General features: G+C 41.0%; 1 protein-coding gene across 1 annotated transcript in view; it reads right to left on the bottom strand.

The window, feature by feature from the left end:
- Positions 1 to 22,324, bottom strand: part of MOCOS (molybdenum cofactor sulfurase) — an 83,996-nt gene that overhangs the window by 43,125 nt on the left and 18,547 nt on the right. Inside the window, exons 7-9 of the mRNA XM_032245306.1 lie at positions 14,896 to 15,012; positions 12,726 to 13,190; positions 8,716 to 8,878 (exon numbers count right to left, since the gene is read on the bottom strand). Of these exons, the coding sequence (XP_032101197.1) occupies positions 8,716 to 8,878; positions 12,726 to 13,190; positions 14,896 to 15,012 (745 nt within the window). The remainder of the gene's footprint in view (positions 1 to 8,715; positions 8,879 to 12,725; positions 13,191 to 14,895; positions 15,013 to 22,324) is intronic.

Consider the following 22,324-nt stretch of genomic DNA (forward strand, 5'->3'; position numbering starts at 1 on the left):
AAAAAGTTTAAAAGAGTGAGAAAAAAAAGAAAGCTTATTTTAAAAAATGGCTGAAAACTTCCCAAATCCAGGAAGAAAATGGACATCCAAATTCAAAAAGCCCAATGGATATCAAATAAGATAATCTTTAAAAATCCACACCAAGAAACATATAATCAGATTGCCAAAAGTCAAAAGGAAAAAAAAAAGGCAAGCCTTGTCACATACAAGGGAACCCTCTTAATACAATTCATGGACTTTTTTCAGCAGAAATCTTGTAGGCCAGAGGAAGTAGGATGATATATTAAAAATATTAAAAGAAACAAACCTACCAACAAGAATACCACACCTAGCAAAAGCTGAGAAAATGTACCAGTACTAGACCCGATGTATAAGAAATGCAAAAGAGAGTTCCTCAAATGGAAACTAAAGGACACTACACAACAACGCAATAGCATAAGAAAGCATGAAATTTGCTATAAAGTAAGTATGTAGACAAATAAATAAAATTATGTTACTGTTGGTAGTGGGTAACTTATTTTTAATCCTAGCATAAAAGTCAAAAGGCAAAAATATTTAAAATAGCTACAAAAATAAGTCAAAAGATGAAAGTATTAAAAAAAATAGATACGAAAGTATGTTAAAATATGTGTTGGGCACAAGGGCTAATGCTTGTAATCCCAGCTACAAGGAGGCTGAGCCAGAAGGGTTTCTTCAGGCCAAGAGTTTGAAACCAGCATGGGAAACATGGAGAGATCTCATCTTTAAAAAAAAAAAAAAAAAAAAAAAAAAGTTTAAGTTCAGGGGTACAAGCACAGGTTTGTTACATAGGCAAACTTGTGTTATGGGGGTTTGTTATACAGATTATTTCATCACCCAGGTATTAAGCCTAATACTCATTAGTTATTTTCCTGATCCTCTCCTTTATCCCACCCTCCATCCTCCTATAGGCCTCAGTATCTATTGTTCCCTTCTATATGTTCATGTGTTCTCATCATTTAGTTCCCACTTATAAGTGAGGGCATGTGGTATTTGGTTTTCTGTTCCTATGTTTGTTTGCTCAGGATAATGAACTCCAGCTTTATCCATGTCCCTGAAAAAGACATGATTTCATTCTTGTTGATGGCTGCATAGTATTCCATGGCATATATGTACCACATTTTCTTTATCCAGTCTATTATTGATGGGTATTTAGGTTGATTCCATGTCTTTGCTATTGTGAATAGTGCTGCAATGCACGTATGTGTGCATGTGTCTTTATAATAGAATAATTTATATTTCTTTGGGTATATACCCAGTAATGGGATTGATAGGCCAAATAGTATTTCTGTTTTTAGGTGTTTGAGGAATCATGACACTATCTTCCACAATGGCTAAACTAATTTACACTCCCACCAACAGTGTATAAACATTTCTTTTTCTCCACAACCTCATCAGCAACTGTTATTTTTTGACTTTTTAATAATAGTCATTCTGACTGGTGTTAGATGGCATCTCATGTAGTTTTGATTTGCATTTCTCTAATGATCAGTGATGTTGAGCTATTTTTCATATGATTGTTGGCTGCATGCATGTCTCCTTTTGAAAAGTGTCTGCTCATGTTCTTTGCCTACTTTTTTATGGTGTTGTTTCTTGTAAATTTGTTTAAGTTCCTTATAGATGCTGGATATTAGACCTTTGTCAGATGCATAGTTTGCAAACATTTTCTCCCACTCTGTAGACTGTTTACTCTGTTTATCATTTATTCTGCAGTGCAGAAGCTCTCTAGTTTAATTAAATGTCATTTGTCAATTTTTGCTTTTGTTGCAATTACTTTTGGTGTCTTCACTATGAAACCTTTGCCATTGCTTATGTCCTGAATGATATTGCCTAGATTGGAGAGAACTCATCTTTTTAAAAGTTTTAAAGATTTAGCTGGGCATGGGCCAGGCACAGTGGCTTACACCTGTAATCCCAGCACTTTGGGAGGCCAAGATGAGCAGATCACTGGAGGTCAGGAGTTCAGCACCAGCCTGGCCTACATGGTGAAATCTCATCTGCACTAAAAATATAAAAATTAGCTGGGCGTGGTGGCATGCGCCTGTAATCCCAGCTACTTAGGAGGCTGAGGGAGGAGAATTGCTTGAACCCAAGAGGCGGAGGTTGCAGTGAGCCGAGATCATGCCACTGTACTCCAGCCTGGGTGACAAAGTGAGACTCCATCTCAAAAAAAAAAAAAAAAAATTTAGCTGGGCATGGTGGCACATATCAGTAGTATCAGCTACTCAGTAGGCTGAGGAAGGAGGATCACTTGAACCCAGAAGTTCAAGACTGTAATGAGCTATGATCATGTCACTGCACTCCAGCCTGGGCAACAGAGTGAGACCACATCTCTTGAAATGTATACATTTGTGTTAAAAGACATACAATATGGGCCAGGGGTGGTGGCTCATGCCCATAATTCCAGCACTTTGTGAGGCCAAGGTGGATGGATTGCTTAAGTTCAGGAATTCAAGACCAACCTGAGCAATATGGTGAAACTCGGTCTCTAATATAAAAATTAGCCAGGCATGGTGGCATGTGCCTGTGGTCCTAAGCTACTCAGGAGGCTCAAGTGGGATGATTGCTGAGCCTGGGTGGCAGAGGTTGTAGTGAGTCAAGATCACATCACTGTACTCCAGTCTGGGCAACAGAGCAAGACGCTGCCTCAAAAAAAAAAAAAAAAAAAATAAATATATATATATACATATATATATATATATATATATACACAATATGAATAGATGTAAATTCTGCAACCATACATAAAGTATGGGGAGCAAAGGTTAAAGTGTAGTGTTAATGTTTGTGATTAACCTTGCTGTTCAGCTTAAAATAGACTATTATAACCCTAAGATATTTTATGTAAGCCCCAAAATAACTACACACACACAAAAAAAAAAAACGATAGAAGTTACACGAAAAGGAAAAGATAAAGGAATTAAAGCCCATCAATATAAAATATCAACAAAACACAAAGACAACAAGAGATGAAAAGATAGACAAAAAGAACTATAAGACTAACAGAAAACAACTAGCCAAATGGCAATATCAAATCCTTATCAATAATTACTCTAAATGTATTCAATTAAACTCTCTAAACAAAAGACAGAGAGTTTAAAACGGCTGAATAAAAAGACCATAAAAAGATATAAAAAGACCCAACTGTATGCTTTTTACAAGAAACTGATTTTAGGTTTAAGTATATACATAGGCTGAAAATAAAGAGATGGAGAAAGATATTCCATACAAATGGTAATCAAAAGAGAGTAGGAGTGTCTATACTTATATCAGTCAAAATGGGTTTTAAGTCAAAAACTGTCACAAGAGATAAAGAAGGACATTTTATAATGATAAAAGGATCAATCCACCAGGAGTATATAACAATTACAAATATATATGTATCAACATCAGAGCACCTAAGTACATAAAGCAGACATTGACAGAACTGAAAGATGAAATAGATAGCAATACAAAAATAAACTCAATAATGGACAGAACATGCAGACAAAAGATCAATAAGGAAAAGGAGAACTTAAATCATACTGTATACCAAATAAACCTAATACACATTTTATATATATATATATATATGATATTTTACCCAATAGCAGAAGAATACACATTCCTGTAAGGCACACACAGGTCTTTCTCTAGGATAGATCACACGTTAGGTCTTAAAACAAGACAAAAAAAAAAAAAAAAAAAAAAAAAAAGAAGAAGAAGACTTAACAAATTTAAGAAGACTGAAATCATATCAAGTTTCTGACCACAATGAAATGAAACTAGAAATCAGTAGCAGCAGGAAAATGGAAAAATTCACAAATATGTGGAAATGAAACCACACACTCTGAAAGGAGAAATTTTTTAAAATTATAAAATACCAAAGACAAAAACATAAAATATCAAAATTTATGGGATATGGCAAAAGCAGCACTAAATAGTAAGCTCATGGCATTAAGTGTCTACAGTAAGAAAGAGGAAAGATCCCAAACCTAATTTATACCATAAGAGCTAGAAAAAAGAGAACAAAACAAACCCAAAGTTAGCACAAGGAAGAAAACAACAAAGAGTGCAACGAAAATTAATAAAATAGAAAAATGTAAAACATTAACACAACTAAGTTGGATTTTTGAAAAGATAAACAGAATTGACACCTTTTAGCTAGACTAAGAAAAATTGAAAACTCAAAATCTGAAATGAAATAATGCCACAAAAATAAAATATTATAAGAGATTACTATAAACAACTACATACCAACAAACTGGATAACCTAGAAGAAATGCACTAATTCCTAGAAACATACCACCTAATGAAACTAAACATGAAAAGAAAATAAAGCCTGAGCAAACCTGAAACTAATATGGAGATTGAATCAGTAATCAAAAACCTCTCAATAAAGAAAAGCGTATATCCAAATGGCTTCACTGGTGAATGCTATTAAATATTTAAAGAAGAATTAGTGCCAAGTCTTCTCAAAATCCTTCTTAAAAACTAAGACGAGGGAACATTTCCAAACTCATTTTATGAGGCCAGGATGCATATTCTTGATACTAAAGCCAGACAATGACAATTGCAGGCCAATATCCCTGATGAATCTAAACACAAACATCCTCAACAAAATACTAGCAAACTGAATCTAACAGTATATTAAAAGGATCATACGCCATGAGAAAGTGGGCTTATTCTTGGGATGTAAGGACGAGTCAACATATGAAAATCTATTAATGTGATATACCACATTTATAGAATAGAGGGTAAAATAATCATCTCAATTGACACAGAAAAAGCATTTGACAAAATTCATCACCCTCTTATAATAAAAACTCAATAACCTAGGAATAGAAGGCCTCAACACATTACCTCAAGATTATAAATGCCATATGAAAAGCCTACAACTAATATTATACTCAGTGATGGAAAACTGAAGACTTTTTCTCTAAGATCAGGAACAAGGCAAAGAAGCCCATTCTTGCCTCCACCATTCGAAGGGATTCAAATTGGAAAAGGAGAAGTAAAATTGTCCTTGTTTGATCAGAAAACATGAACTTATATATTAAAAAATTCTAAATACTGCATTTTTTAAAACCATTAGAACTAATAAATGAATTCAGTAAAGTTGCAGAATACAGGATACACAATCAACATACAAAAATCTATTGCATTTCTATACACTAAAAGCAAACACTCTGAAAAGGAAATAAGAAAACCAATCCCACTTATAATAGCACAAAAAAGTGTACAATACATAGAAATAAACTTATCTAAACCAGGCATGGTCGCACACGCATGCTGTCCCAGCTACTCAAGAAGCTGGAGTGGGAGGATTGCTTGTGTCCAGGAGTCCAAGGCTACAGTGAGTTATGATCATGCCACTGCACTCCAGTCTGGGCAAGAGTGAGACCTTGCCTTTAAAAACAAACAAACAAACAAACAAACAAAAACTTATCTAAGGAAGTGAAATACTCATATTCTGAAAACTGCAAAATATTGATGAAAAATTAAACAAGACACAAACAAGAAATTAAACAAATGGAAAGATTTTTCATGTTCATGGATTAGAGAAATTAATAGTTAAAATGTCTACATAGCCCAAAGTAATCTATAGATTCAATGCCATGCCTATCAAAATCGCAATGGCATTTTTTTTACAGAAATAGAAAGAACAATTCTAAAATTCATATAAACCCACAAAAGATGACAAATAAATTAATCTTGAGAAAGAATAACAAAGCTGGGGTCATCACATTTCCTGATTTTAAATATATCACTATAGCTATAGTAATCAAAACAGTATAGTACTGGCACAAAGACAGATATATAGACTAATGGAACAGGCTAGAGAGTCCACAAATAAATCCATTCCTATATGGTCAACTTGAACCTTGAGAAGGGTGTCAAGAAAACACAATGGAGGAAAGATAGGCTTTTCAACAAATGGTGTTGGGAAAACTGAATATCCATATACAAAAGAATAAAAGTGGACCCTTATCTTACATTATATAAAAATTTCAACTCAAAATGGATTAGAGATTTAAGCATAAGATCCCAAAATGTAAAGCTCCTGGAAGAAAACATAGGGGAAAAACTTCATGACATTGGTCTTGGCAATAATTTTGTGAGTATGACACCCAAAGCACAAGTAACAAAATGAAAATACACAAATGGGACTATCTCAAACTAAGAAGCTTCTGCACAGCAAAGGGAACAATTAACAAAGTGAAAAGGCAACCTGTGGAATGAGAAAAAATATTTCCAAACAACTTATCTGAAAAAGCAGTTAACCTCCAAGATATACAAGGAACTCTTACAAGTCAATAGTAAACAAACAAACAAAAAACCAAATAACCTAATTTTTAAAAGGGTTAAGAGCATGAATAGATGTTTCTCCAAAAGAGATGTACTAATAGTCAATGGGTATATGAAAAATGTGTAACATCACTAATAATCAGAAAAATGCAAATTAAAATCAAAATGAGATATCACTCTACACCTGTTAGGATGGCTATTGTCAAAAGAAAACAAACCAAAAAAAGACAGTGTTAGTGAGAATGTGGAAAAACTTGAGCCCTTGCAACCACTGGTGGGTATGCAAAGTTGTTCAGTTAATATGAAAAACAATATTGAGATTCCTTAGAAAATTAAAAATAGAACTATCATATGATTCAGTGATCCCACTCTGGGTACCGATCCAAAGTAACTTCAGTCAGGATACTGAAGAGTATCCTGAGCACTCCCAAAGTTCATTGCAGCTCTATTTACAATAGTCAAGATATGGATACAATCCAAATGTCCCTTAAGAGATAAATAAAGTAAATGTGGTATATTTATTCAATGGAATAGTACTCACTCTTAAAAAAGAGATTCTGCAATATGTGACAGCAGATAATTCTCCCAAAAAATGGGATATTAGGGCTGGGCATGGTGGCTTATGCCTGTAATCCCAGCACTTTGGGAGGCCAAGGTGGGCAGATCACCTGAGGTCAGGAGTTCGAGACCAGCCTGACCAACATGAAGAAACCCCATTCTCTACTAAAAATACAAAATTAGCCAGGTTTGGTGGCACATGCCTGTAATCGCAGCTACTCAGGAGGCCAAGACAGGAGAATCATTTGAACCCAGGAGGTGAAGGTTGCAGTGAGCTGAGATCTCACCATTGCACTCCAGCCTGGGCAACAAGAGCAAAACTCTGTCTCAAAAAAAAAAGGATATCAAGACACATTCCATAACTCTAACAATAACACTGGCCTCTTGGTTCAGGGAAAAATAAACCACGGGAACAGAATAGAGAATACTTACAGCCAAGAAACACAATCAAGAATATATGGAAATGTTATATATCACAAAAGTATAACTACAAGTTAGGGAGAAAATAGGAATGTTCTAAAAATGGTAGGTGGGATAGGAAAGGAGGAAAAGTGAGACTCAGAAGAGGTCCACAGGGAATTTCTGCTATATCTGCAATTTTTTTAATGTTTTTTTTAACCCAGTACCACAACTGCTATGTAATGTTGTTTGTATGCATGTATGTATGTATGTTAAAAAAGAAAAAGGAAGAGGAGGAGAAAGACCTACCGGAAATGTGGCCAAATGTTAAGATTTGCTAAAATTAAATGCTGTAATTGTGTATTATTTTTTATGCCTGTGCTGTCTAACACTGTAGCATAGCTACATGTAGCTATTTAAATTAATTAAAATTAAATAAAATTTAAAATTCAGTTCCAGTGTCCCAATAGCCACATTTCAATAGTCACATGTGACTGGTGGTTACTAAACTGGACAAGGTATAGTTTGAACATTCTCAACATCACAGAAAGTTCTACTGGACAGAGCAGGCCTATACTTTTTTATAGGTTTGATCATTCATAATATAAATCAACAAGGAAGAATAAAAGCCTGCAGTGTACATTATGATGAGTTAAGAAAATAAAAGGAACTTAAGTAAAAAGGACATCATCTAGTTCATATAAAAGTTATCTTTTTTTTTTTTTTTTTTTGAGACATAGTCACCCTCTGTCACCCAGGCTGGAGTACAGTGGTGTGATCTGGGCTCACTGCAACCTCCACCTCTGGGGTGCAAGTGATTCTCCTGCCTCAGCCTCCTGAGTAGCTGGGATTGCAAGTATATCATCATGCTCCACTAATTTTTGCATTTTTAGTAGAGACAGGGTTTTGCCATGTTGGCCAGGCTGATCTCAAACTCCTGGCCTCAAGTGATCTGCCCACCTCGGCCTTCCAAAGTGCTAGAATTACAGGATGAGATAATATGAGGGGCCACACCTGGCCCCTCTTTACTGTCTGGACTGTCAGATCTTTACCTCTCCTGAAATTTCCCAAAGCAAAGGGGAAACAAACTCTTTGTTGTATTTCCTAGACACTATTTCCTTTACTTTCAGGTTATTTTACCCATGTTTTCCCTTGAGACAAGGTCTGGCTCTGTTGCCCAAGCCAGAATGCGGTGCCACAATCTTAGCTCACTGCAACCTCCGCCTCCTGGGTTCAAGCAATTCTTGTGCCTCAGCCTCTTCGAGGAGCTGGGATTACAGGCACACACCACCACACCCAGCATAATTTTTTAATTGTTTGTAGAGATGAGGTCGCACCACATTGCCCAGGCTGATGGGTTATTTTAATATTTGGTAGAAGCAAGCCACTGTTTTACTTTCATATGAGTATAAATGCTTGGGAGCTGCTCTGTGAAAATGACAGTTTTCCCACCTTTGGCTTTAAGGACCATGATATTTTGCTGCAGGTCGATGAAGGGCTGGATCAGGCAGAGCCGCGGTTCCTGCTTCTGACTCAGGCAAACACCGTTGTGATTCACAACCATCCAGCTCCGGTCATACAGCAGCCCTTGGTTTCCTACAGGCCACCTGGTCACCTAAACAAAAAGTAGGTGTGTCTTAGGCCAGGGCTTCCCCAAAGATGGTCTTCACCTATTTGCATAGTCGTTGTACAAACACAGACGGACTTCATGAATTCAGCAACTACTCTGGAAGGAAGAAAGAGGGGAAGGGAAGAAACAAACAAAGAGGACAATGCAAAGGAGATGATGTGGGAGCTACATATCTCCCATTCAGCCTCCAGGTCCACACTCCACCCTTCTCCACTTCAAACCATGTTTTAAGTAGGTAATGCCTGTACAGACAGAGAGGACAAGAGTCTGCAGTGAAAAGCAAGCCTCCTTTCCCAGCTGGTTCCAGCCATTGCTCTTGTTTTTTGTTTTTTCCTTGTTTGTTTGTTTTGTTTGTTTTTAAGACAGAGTCTTGCTCTGTTGCCCAGGCTGGAGTGCAGTGGTGCAATCTCAGCTCACTGAAACCTCCACCTCCCGGGTTTAAGCTATTCTCCTGCCTCAGTCTCCTGAGTAGCTGGAATTACAGGTGCCTGCCACCATGCCCAGCTAATTTCTGTGTTTTTAGTAAAGACAGGGTTTCACCATGTTAGCCAGGCTGGTCTTGAACTCCTGACCTCAAGTGATCTGCCTGCCTTTGCCTCCCAAAGTTCTGGGATTATAGGCATGAGCCACCACACCCAGCCCTTTGCTCTTGTGTATCCTTCCTTAGCAGTGGTGCCTATCCAGGTATTTCAAAATAGTACAGAAGTATTTCTCTACTAAAAATACAAAAAATTAGCCAGACAAATTGCTTGAACCTGGGAAGCGGAGGTTGCAATGAGCCGAGATCACATCATTGCACTCCAGCCTGGGCGACAAGAGAGAGACTCTGTCTCAAATAAAAAATAAAAATTAAAAATAAAATAAATAAAGTGAGTAGAGCCAAGTGTGGTGGCTCATGTCTAGAATGCCAGCACTTTGGGAGGTTGAGGCAGGGTTGAGGATCACTTGAGGCCAGGAGTTCGAGACCAGTCTGATCAACATAGCAAGACCCTGTCTCTAAAAAGAAATGCAAATTAAAAAGTAGCCTGGCATGATGATGTGGGCCCATAGTCTCAGCTATTCAAGAGGCAGAGGCGGGAGGATAGATTGAGACCATGAGTTCAAAACTGCAGTGAGCTTTAATGACACCACTGTACTCCAGGCTGGGTGAGAGAGTGAGATCTCATCCTGCAAAAATAATAATAATCAAATGAATAAATGAATAAAGTGAGTAGCAAGTAAGAAACCTTTCAGCACAGAATAAAGCTTTCCTGAGAAACTAGTTTTAAATTGTTTCCTCAAAAAGACGCTGGCTTTTTCAAAGACCAAAAAAAGCAAGGTACAAACGTTCTTCCTGGTGGTGTGTTTCTCTAAAAGAAAAAAAGAGCTAAAATTAAATTTGATAGAGTCTGCTGATGGAAAAAAATAAAACCACCAGTTAGGTGGGTATAGGTATCAAAAGCTGCCAACACAGAATAACAAGATGCATTGACTGTTTCTAACTTTGCTTGTTTTCCTTCCAACAGGGTCTCTGAAGTGCAGTTTCCCAGCCTGCAGCTGACCTGTACAACAGGTGTACCGGCCCCACTAGGGGCTCCTCCTGCAGCTCCTTCCACCACACCTCTGGGTTCACCTCCCACAGATGCGAAACCTTATCACCCCATCCTGCTTTTGTGAGATGGTGAGATCCTGAACTGATGGAGATGATGTTCTTTGGGTTGACCATTCTGGCAGGAACAGTCAGCTGTGGAGCAATAGAAGCAGCTTCATGCAGTTGTGAGAAGGTCCCAAGCTTAGAAACAGTGGCCCACATCGAAGAAAGGCTGCAGCATCCTCACAAGATGTCATGGTGGTTTCCTAAGACATCGGTGGTTTAATTGGGGATTTAGCTGGGGATAGTCAGCTGGGGGTCACATTTCTGTAAGTTTCATTCATCCCTTCCACTTATTTCCTAGGCTACTAGACCAATTCACTTTCATCTCATTTCTTCTTTGAACCTTTATTTTAGCAAGGATGTACTTTCTTTCAATGCAGAATTAGTCCAATTGCAGTTCTGCTGGCTTCTTGCCCCTGGCCTTTGAAGGAGTGGTTGTCCACAGTTTAGGTTTTAACAGCACCAGCATGTGACAGCATGGGTGCAGTGTCCCTCCAATGAGGGCTTTTACTAAGCCAGCAGTCTGCTGAAGAAGGGTGTGTAGACAAAGGCAAAGGTTCAGAGTTCTGACCACAGCCCAGGTCATAGATATCCTGGCAATGCACACAGAAGGGAGCTCAGCTACCCTCAGCAGTAAAGAGGCAAAAAAAGTGACATTATTTACTGATGCCATAATTTTTGGAAATATATTTTAAGCTTAAATAAAAGTAGTTATAGTGCACAGAGCTCCCATAAGCCCTTCACTCAGATTCTCTGATTGTTGACTTTTCTAAATCATTTGAGAATAAGTTGCAAAATGATGCCTCATTACCCCCATTATACTCTACGGTACATATTCTAAGTATCAGGACACTCTCTGACATAATTGCAGTACAACCATCAAAATTAGAAATTACCATTGACACGATATTACATCTAATCAATAGACTCCATTCAAATTCCACCTCTGCCTTCTGCATTGAATCTCATGTGTTGCATACATTTGTGGGGTCTCTCTAGTCTCCTTCAGTCTTCTCCTGTCCTTCACAACCTTGATATTTTAGAGGAGTACAGTCCAGCTACCTTACTAAATGTCTCTTAATTTGGGATTATCTGAGCTTCCTTATGATTTCTGCATTTTTGGTAGACATGCCACAGGAGTAATGCTACGTTTTTCTCTGTGCATTCCAGGAGACACACCCCATTCCTTTGTCCCAATGTTGGTGATGTCAGCTTTTGTCACTTGGTTAACATGGGGCCTATTAGGTTTCTCCATTGTAAAATTCATCAATAAGTAGGTGGTACTTACTAATTAATAATAGACAGATATTTTCAGAATATGCAAATATCCTGTTAGTTATCAAATTTTCTTTCATTCATTAGATTTAGCATCTATTGATGACTATTGCCTAAATCAATTATTGGCATGATGGTTGCAAAGTGGTAGTTTTTAAAATTATTTCTTTGATTTCTTAGTTGGTATTCTATAGCTGGGTTGAGCTTCTTCTCCATTTGTTCACTAATTCATTTTCACACTCTTCTGGACTCATGGATTCCTGTGTTGCTCAAATGCTCACCACCCATCACTATCAGCACTTATTTTGATGCACACATTGCCACAGACTTGGCCAATGGGAGCTCCTTCAAGCTGGCTCATGTGTCCTTTTTTAAACACAGGGTTTCACCATGTTGGTCAGGCTGGTCTTGAACTCCCGGCCTCAGGTGATCTGCCCGCCTTGGCCTCCAAAGTGCTTGGATTACAGGCGTGAGCCACCACACCCAGCCTCATGTGTCCTTTTGACATATCTTCAGGTCACCTGGGCAAAGTGCTTAACCTCAAAACCCTCAGGCTCCATATCTATAAAATAGGGATAATATTACTATCCACCTCACATGACTATTTTGAGGATCAGATGAAACAAATAAGCACATACAATGCTTCAGCACAGAGTCAGCACACACATTCCATAAAAGTGACAGCTATCATTAATAACAGGAATGACACACTCGCCTCTTAGAAATGGTCCTCTCAGGAGCCCCCGTGAGCAGAGTCATGTTCAAAAGTCAGCACAGGCCAAGAAAGAGAGAATGAGAATGGCTTTTCTCACCACAACACTCAGATGAATTTTGATTTTTTTATGCTTTTCTTCACTTTATCAAAAAACAGAAAGAGAGTGTAAACAAAGAGAAGCGTTTCTGTGCTGCTGTGAAAGTCCTTACCTCAAACGGAGCACAGGATTTGATTGGATAAAGGTAAAGGTTAGTGACAACATGTGCCCCAAGAGCCCGCTCCAGGACTCCTGCAGCTTTCTCTGAAGGAGTCTGCTGGATTCTGGTGACATCACATACAGGTGGGGCCACGGGCGCAGCATTCGCAGCAGTGGGCGAGTTGTTCCAAACCCTGGAGCCTGTTAGGGCATCTTCCCAAGGCAAGAGGCTATGTCTGCGCATGACAGTAGGTGCAACATCAGCCTGGCCCTCTTCTGATGGGGCTCCAGCCTCCCAGGTGTCAGCACAGGCCTGAGGGACAGGCCAGCCTCCTGATGAGTGGAGGCAGGTATCTTTGATGAACCTGAGAAAGGCCTGGGCATCGTCAAGCGTTGACATATATCCAAATGAAATCCTCACAGATCCTGTGGGCTGCCCATCAATGAGGTCCATATTGTCCCCACAGACATGACCAGCCTAGGATAAGAAAGAAATGCACCAGCCAGAGTGACCCATTTCTCATAGAGACATTGGAAACAGTTTTGCAAAATAAATTGTGTCAATTTGAAAATTAACCCAGGAAAACAGAGCTGCAACATTAACACCTGCTGTGTGTCTGAGACATGGTTCAGCTCTGTACACTCAGGGGACCGCTTTCTGGATCTCATTTTGCTCAACTGTAAATTGAGACCAATATCAATCTCAAAGAGGCCATTAAAAAATTTCATAGAAACACTTCATAGAAAGCATTTACCTAGAGCCAGGCACAGGGCTGGTTCACAGAGGGATCAAAACACAGACTAAAGTTTCAGAAGCACTGAGGGGTCAGCCTCAGGGTCTACCCAGAACTGAGATGGGAGAAACAACACTGGACACTCTCATGAGCCTGTCAGCACTGAAGGGAGGCCTGCATCCCTGAGAGCTACCCCCTGACAACAGCGAAAGTCAGAGATGCTGCCCCTGCAAATGACCAGCCCGGGGCCACTACGAAGGCCAAGGTCAGCTTGAGGGCCCCTGCTGGGAGGTGGGGAAGAAAGGCAGGAGAATCTCAGTCTCCGAGCCCAGCTGCCTGGTGTTGGTCACTGGTCAGCACAATGCATGGAGCCGCCCCGAACATCTCTTCGGTGCTGCATCCAGCTCAGTCACCCAAAGAAATGCAGACACAGCATTCCACAGGGCCAAATATTCTCTCTGGAGCTGTGTTTATTTGTGTCCTGAGCCTCCCTCTCCCTCTCTCCTCTCTTCTCCTCCCTCTCCTTCTCTCCTATCCCTCTTTCTTTTTAAACAAAACTCAGTTCATGGTTACTTGGGATCTAGTATATACAACATTTCAATAATATACAATATTTCATGGCAACCAAATGAAATTCAAATTAGAAACTCAAAGCAACAAATACTCTTTGCCATTTGAATTATTCCCAATGCAATGGGAATAATTAAAACAGGCTATACCTTGAAGTGGAAAACCTCAGCCCAGGGGAGAGACGGGGAGAGGGGGGATTCTGGGAGATGCAGAATCCCTGGAGCCCAAGAAGAGTTCCACTCTGCACCCAAGCTGGATGCAGCTGGCTAACTGTAACCTGGAAGCTGGACCTCAGGAGGGCCAAACCAGGTAAGGCACATCCTTACACATCCCTTCTTAACTCCCCTCTCTTGCCTTTAAATGTTTGGCCTCAAAGTAAAAAACTAATCAGAAAGTCTGCGACAGAGATAATATCTTGAAGCTATTTTATTTTATTTTAGACAGAGTCTTGCTCTGTTGCCCAGGCTGGAATGCAATGGTGCTGTCTCCGCTTACTGCAACCCTCTGCCTCCCAGGCTCAAGCGATTCTCCTGCCTCAGCCTCCCAGGTAGCTGGAATTACAGGCACATGCCATCACGCCTGACTAATTTTTGTATCTTTAGTAGAGACAGGGTTTCACCGTGTTGGCCAGGCTGGTCTCGAACTCCTGACCTCAGGTGATCTGCCTGCCTCAGCCTCCCAAAGTACTGGGATTACAGGCATGAGCTGGCGCCCGGCCTTCTTGAAGCATTTTCTATTTGTATTCCTTTTCCTTTGTACATGCACAGAGCAGGCGTGTGGAAATGAGTTTGCAGCAGCCTCCACTCCAGACACGCATGCAGTAACAGGTGTCGCTGGGTCTCGCTGACCAGCATCTGGACCGCAGAACCCTGTACCCACCTGAAAATGCTTCCTGACCATCTCGCTGCTGATGCCGAGGTGCCTCTGGCAGGCTCCGGTGTTGCAGAAGCAGCCAGTTCGCAGGTGGATGTTGTAAAGACTTGCCATTTTGTCCACCTGCAGATTTAATGTAACATGGAATGAGCTGTTACCAATGTGCAGTTTTACTCTGAGAGAGTTTTAGATTGGCATTTGGACCTCTCTTGCCTAATAATAAAATGAAGATACAAGCCTGGAATTGTCCTCTAAAATGCCACGATCTACCACAGGTTTGTTAAACACTGTATAAAATGTTTCAGTGAGGCTGGAGATAGTGGCTTCTTGGCATCAGCTGCATGGGTTTGGACCACAGGGCAGGCACCGTGAAGTGCTGTTCCAAGCAGCCCCGCCTCAGCTCGCAGCCTGGACTCCAAGTGTTACTGTGTCCCTGCTGAGTGTGATTGATTTGCTTTTCTAACTTTCTCCAACTTTGGGTTTAATCACAGAATTGCTGTTCAGTCCAGCAGTTTCCATGGCTCTTTCCCGCCCTCTGGAGGCTCTGGGAAACGTTCGCATTCACATGAGACCTGGGGGATGTCTGCCCCTGCTCCTCCAGGCCTGAGTCAAGGACTCCATTCCCTCAACGGCCTGGGGGCCCAGTGAGAGTCCTTGCCCTGGGGCTCAGGCTGACTTCACAGGAGGAGTCATTGAACTGCATTTAGGAAAACAAACACATCTTGCTCAGCTAGTTGAGCCTTTAAACTTTTCTCCCTGGGAAGTCACATATGGGGTGGCCAGAGGTCACTGTGCAGTCAGCCAGGGATCATGGCTGGACAACGATGCCTCCCACAGACCCTTATCAAGACCATGGCAGTCTTCACCTTGGCCACCCCCTCTGGTGTGTCGGTGAGAAGAAGCCGTTCTCTGTGTTGAACTGAGAGGCTTCAGATGAACAATTGTGTTTCTTCACTCTTGGCTAAGGGTCCACTGGCATGCAGACCTGCTAGTGAATTCAGGAGTTTCCCGGCTCTGTGAGGTGGGTCCTGGCCACTCTACTGGGCCCGGCCAACTCCATTCCAGGGTCAACTTTAGCATCACAAGGCAACCCTGGGGAGACACCCCTGACCTCCAGTCCAGCTGCCACTAGGCTGAATTAGAATCCCTGTGGCCCCTGTCACCCACTCCCCCATATTCACAACCAGTTACCTTTGTTGTGAAGCAGGCCACCCAAACTAGGGATAAGAAAACAACCACCATTTTATGGGGCTCATGGCTACAGTGTGGGAAGAATTCAAACAGGGCACGGAGGAGATATCTCTTCTCTGTCTTAAAATGTCTGAAGTCTCAGCTAGGAAGACTCAAAGGCTGGGAGTAGTTTGGCATCTGGGGGCTGGGATCATCTGGAGACTCCTTTACTCCTGGGTCTTTCTGGTCCCCAGGCTGGGAGGGCTCCAGAATTAGTACTGCCAGCCACAGTCCTGAGCTTGGCTTCTCTGTGTGGCTTGGCATCCTTGCAGCATGCATGTCAGCTAAGGGCACAAGACAGTAACTGACAGGGTAATTCCAGGCTCCAAAGCTAGTGTCCCAGGGAACAAAGCCAACATGGCATTGCCTCTTCCGATCTAGCCTTAGAAGCCATGCAATGTCACCGTCCCGGCATCTGTTGGCTGTGAGCGAGGCACAAATCAGCCCAGATTCTACAGGAAGACCCATGGATTGCCAGCCCTCCACGGAGGAGTATCAAGGAGGCATGGCAGGAGAGGATGTGAGCGGAAGACGCTGTTGCAGCCACATTTACCCTTTGTCCTAATTTCCCATTTATGCATCGGTCTCCTCTTGCCCTCAGTCCTGGGGAATCCCACACAGGCCCAGCCTGTGCCTAGCCAGGAGAAGGAGGTTGTTTGCTATGGCAGGATGAGCACAGCATTCAGGGAGGACCGAGAAACCGGCCCAGCCACAGTGCCCTGGAGGCTCCCAGCCCAGGAGCCTTTGTGCCCAACATTTATTGAGCACTTACTTTGTCCTGGGTCCTGTGCTAAGGGATGTACATATTGTATCTCATTTAATCCTCATATTAACACTATAACCAGGGCATATTGTTGTCCCCATTTCACAGAGTCTTGGAGAGCTTAACTTGCCCAAGACCACAGAGCCGGCAAGAAGCAGACAGACTGCAGAGTTACTTCCACCAGTAGGAGAATAAAATTAGAAGCCTGGATATACCAAAACAAGAACCCAAAGGCTTCTTGTAAGAAGCAAAATTCTTTTCACATCCCCTGAAGAAAAAGAGACAGCCAAACCCAACTGATTTTTCCGAAGGCCACCAAAACCCCTATGGAAATTCCCATACCATGAAGTTCCCTGAACCTGAAAAAAATAAAACTGGACTTTCTTGAACTGGCACAGTTCAGTTAGTCATGCCTTAGGCACAGAATCCATTCACACGGTGAGCTTCCTCTACCAATGTACAGAGGGAGAAACTTGTCCTGTGTCCAGCCCCAAGGAAAGAGAGTTCCCAGGCATCTAGACAGACAGCCTCACGCCCTGTTGATTCCTCTTCCTGGAGGCTTCTTTTTCACCACCAATCCCATGCCCCTGCCACAGCATACACAGTACTTTTTTTTTTTTTTTTTTTTGAGACAGAGTCTCACTCTGTCACCCAGGCTGGAGTGCAGTGGTGTGATCTTGGCTCTTGGCAACCTCCATCTCCCAGGTTCAAGTGATTCTCCTGCCTCAGCCTCCTGAGTATCTGGGATTACAGGTGTGCACCACCACACCCAGCTAATTTTTGTATTTTTAGTACAGACAGGGTTTTACCATGTTGGCCAGGCTAGTCAAACTCCTGACCTCAGGCAATCCACCCACCTTGGCCTCCCAGTGCTGGGATTACAGGTGTGAGCCACCATGCCCAGCCACATTTACTTTTGTTTCAAGAATAAAATTTATGTTACCAATTACCTAGAATAACACATTTAAGAAGGCAAACCTTTTGCCTCTGATGTATTTTCCACCTTACCCCCTCCAAAAACATTTAAAATAATATGCTTCTTAGTAGTGTCAGGGCTGGTTCTGCCAGTACTGCCAGCTAAGGGCAGTGGGGACGAGGGGTCTGCACAGCTGACATACTTGATAGACCACCTGTGGCTGTACAGTGTTTGCCCCTGAACACCAGTGAGGACCAACATCTCCCCCAAAAGAATATTTCCCAAGTGTATTCTTTAGAAAGTTCATGGCTATTCAGAAAAGTGGGAGAAAAGATTCCTTGGGAAACAAATTTTGTTTGGGAAATCTGGGGTTTAACAAAGGTGGATTTGACTCCCTAACTCATTCTATGAGGCCAGTGTCATTTTAATACCAAAATATGGCAGAGACGAAGAAAGAAAACTTCTGGCCAATACCCATGGTGAACATAGACACAAAAATCCTCAACAAATACTAACAAATCAAATCCAGCAGCACATTAAAAAGCTAATCCAGCCAGGCACAGTGGTGCACACCTGTAATCTCAGCACTTTGGGAGGCCAAGGTGGGCAGATTTCTTGAGCTCAGGTGTTCAAGACCAGCCTGGACAACATGTCAAAACCTTGTCTCTATAAAAAATACCAAAAAATCAGCCAGGTGAGTACCCTACTGGGTATCTACCCAAAGAAAAAGTCATTAAATGGAAAAGACACATACACACACGTTTATAGCAGCACAATTCACAATTGCAAAAATATGGAACCAACCTCAATGCCCATCAACCAACAAGTGAATAAAGAAAATGTGGTATATATACACCATAGAATACTACTCAGCCATAAAATGAAACAAAATAATGGTCTTTGCAGCAACGTGGATGGAGGCCATTATTCTAAGTGAAATAACTCAGGAATGGAAAACAAAATATCATACGTTCTCACTTATAAGTGGGAGCTACGGTATGAGAATGCAAAAGCGTAAGAATGACATAATGGACTTTGGGGAGTCGGGGAAGGGTGGGGCAGGGGAGGGATAAAAGACGACATGCTGGGTACAGTGTGTACACTGCTCGGGTGATGGGTGTATCCAAATCTCAGAAATCACCACCGAAGAACTTATCCATGTAACCAAAAGCCACCTGTACCACAAAAAACTATTAGAATAAATTAGCTGGGCATGGTGGCATGTACCTGTAGTCCCAGCCATTCAGGAAGTTGGGATGGGAGGATCGCTTAAGCCAGGGAGGTCAAGGCTGCAGTGAACCAAGATCATACCACTGCACTCCGGTCTGGGCGACACACTGTCTCAAAAAAAAAAAAAAAAAAAAAAAAAAAGGAAAGAAAGGAGAAAAAGGAAAAAAAAGCTAATCTACCAGAATCAAGTAGGCTTTATTCCTGGGATGCAAAGATGGTTCAACATACACAAATCAATATACGTGATTTATCACATAAACAAAACTAAAAACAAAAACCACATGATCATCTCAACAGACACAGAAAAGGCTTATAACAAAATTCAGCATCCCTTCAGTTAAAAACTCTCAACAAACTAGGAATCCAAGGAACATATGTCAAAATAACAAGAGCCCAAGAGCCATCTATGACAAAACCACATGCAACATCATACTGAATGGGCAAAAGCTGGAAGCATTTCCCTTGAAAACTGACATAAGACAAGGATTCCCTCTCTCACCATTCCTTTTCAACATAATACTGGAAGACCTAGCCAGAGAAATTAGACAAGAGAAAGAAATAAAAGACATCCAAACAGGAAGAGAAGAAGTCAAACTATCTCTCTTCACGGATAACATAATTTTATACCTGGAAAATCCCATAATCTCTGCCCAAAGGCTCCTAGAACTAATAAACAACTTAAATAATGTTTCAGGATACTAAATCAATGCATGAAAATCAGTAGCATTTTTAAACACCAATAATGTCCAAGCTGAGAGCCAAATCAAGAATGAAATCACATTTACAATAGCCACAAAAAGAATAAAATACTTAGGAATCCACCTCACCAGGGAGGGTATCTACAATGAGAATTACAAAATACTGCTAAAAGAAATCAGATACCACACAAATGGAAAAACATTCCATACTCATGGATAGGAAGAATCAGTATTGTTAAAATTGCCATACTGCCCAAAGCAATTTACAGAGTCAATGTTATTCCTATCAAACTACCAATGTCATTTTTCATGGAATTAGGAAAAAAACTATTCTAAAGTTCATATGGAACCAAAAAAGAGCCTGAATAACCAAAGCAATCCTAAGCAAAAAGAATAACGCTGAAGGCATCTCATTACCTGACATCAAACTATACTACAAGGCTACAATAATCAAAACAGCATGGTTCTAGTATAAAAACAGACACATAAATCAATGAAAAAGGCTAGAGAACCCAGAAATAAAGCCACACACCTGCAACCATCAGATCTTTGACAAAGTACACAATAACAAGCAATGAGGAAAAGACTCCCTATTCAATAAATGGTGTTGAGTTAATTGGCTACCCATACACAAAAGATTGAAACTGGACCCTTTCCTTTTACCAAATACAAAAATCAACTCAAGATAGATTAAAGACTTAAATGTAAAACCTAAAACTATAAAAATCCTAGAAGAAAACCTAGGAAATATCATTCTGGACATAGGCCTTGGCAAAGACTTCCTGATAAAGACTCCAAAAGCAATTGCAACAAAAGAAAAAATTGACAAATAAGGCCTAATTAAACATTGAACATCTGCACAGCAAAAGAAGCTATGAACACAGTAAACAACCTACAGAATGAGAGAAAATATTTGCAAACTATGTGTCTAATCAAGGTCTAATATCTGGAAGCCATAAGGAGCTTAAATCAACAAGCAAAAAACAATCTCATTAAAAATGGGCAAAGAACATGAACACTTAACAAAAGATGACATACACACAGCCAATAGCATATGAAAAAATGTTCAACATCATTAATCATGAGAGAAATGCAAATCAAAACCACAATGAGATGCCATCTCACACCAGTTGGACAGGGTATTATTAAAAAGTCAAAAAATAATATTTGCTGGTGAGGATGTGGATAAAAAGAAATACTTATACACTACTGGTGGGAATGTAAATTAGCTCAGCCACTGTGGAAAGCAGTCTGGAGATTTCTGAAAGAACTTAAAACGGAACTGCCATTGGCCAGGTGTGTTGGCTCATGCCTGTAATCCCAGCACTTTGAGAATCTGAGATGGGTGGGTCACATGAGGCCAGGAGTTTGAGACCAACCTGAATAACATGGTAAAACTCCATCTCTACTAAAAATACAAAAATTGACCAGGTGTGGTGGTGCACATCTGTAATCCCAGGTACTTGGGAGGATGAGGCAGGAATTTGCTTGAACCTGGGAGGCGGAGAATGCAGTGAGCCGAGATTGCATTACTGCACTCCGGCCTGGGTGAGAGAGCGAGACTGTCATGAACAAACAAACAGACAAACAGAACTACCGCTGAATCCAGCCATCCCAATTCCTTACTTAAATTACTGGTGTATACCCAAAGGAATATAAATCATTCTACCATAAAGGCAAATGCATACATATGTTCATTGCAGCACTTTTTTCAATAGTAGGGACATGGAATCAACCTATATTGATGATTGATAGATTAAAAAAAATGTGGTATATACACACCATGAGATACTACACAGCCATAAAAAAATGAAACCAGTCCTTTGCAGCAACATGATGCAGTTGGAGGCCATTATCCTAAGTGAATTAACACAGGAACAGAAAACCACATACTGCATGTTTCTACTTATATGTGGGAGCTAACATTGAGTACACATGGCCACAAAGAAGAAAACCACAGGCACCAGGGCCTACTTGAGGGTGGAAGGTGGGAGGAGGGAAGATTGAGAAACTACCTATCAGGTACCCATGTAATAGACCTGCACATGTGTCCCCTGAACCTAAAATAAAAGTTGGAAGAATGCCAGGCACAGTGGCTCATATTTGTAATCCCAGCACTTTGGGAGGCTGAGGCGGGCAGGTCACCTGAGGTCAGGAGTTTGAGACCAACCTGACCAACATGGTGAAATCTCATCTCTGCTAAAATACAAAAAGTACCCAGGCAGGGTGGCACACGCCTGTAGTCCCAGTTACTCAGGAGGCTGAGGTGAGAGAATCACCCAAGAGGTGGAGGTTGCAGTGAGCTGAGATCGTGCTACTGCGTTCCAGCCTGGGTGACAGAGCAAGATTACACCCCAAAAAGGAAAAAAAAAGTTGGAAGGAAAAATAAAATAAAAATAAAGAACCAGGTACCTCCCTTGCCCTCTCTCTTGCTTCCTCTCTGGCTGCACATACGAGTTCCAATTCGCTTTCCTCCAGGAGTGGAAGCAGCCTAAGGCATCCACTGATGCCCAGTCTTCCAGTCAGCAGAACCATGGGCCAAATAAACCTTTTTTCTTTGTTTAAAAAAAAAAAGTGGGCTGGATACAATGGCTCACA

This window comes from Sapajus apella, unplaced genomic scaffold (genome assembly GCF_009761245.1).
Source record: "Sapajus apella isolate SASKATOON/1434 unplaced genomic scaffold, GSC_monkey_1.0 scaffold57, whole genome shotgun sequence".
NCBI lineage: Eukaryota > Metazoa > Chordata > Mammalia > Primates > Cebidae > Sapajus > Sapajus apella.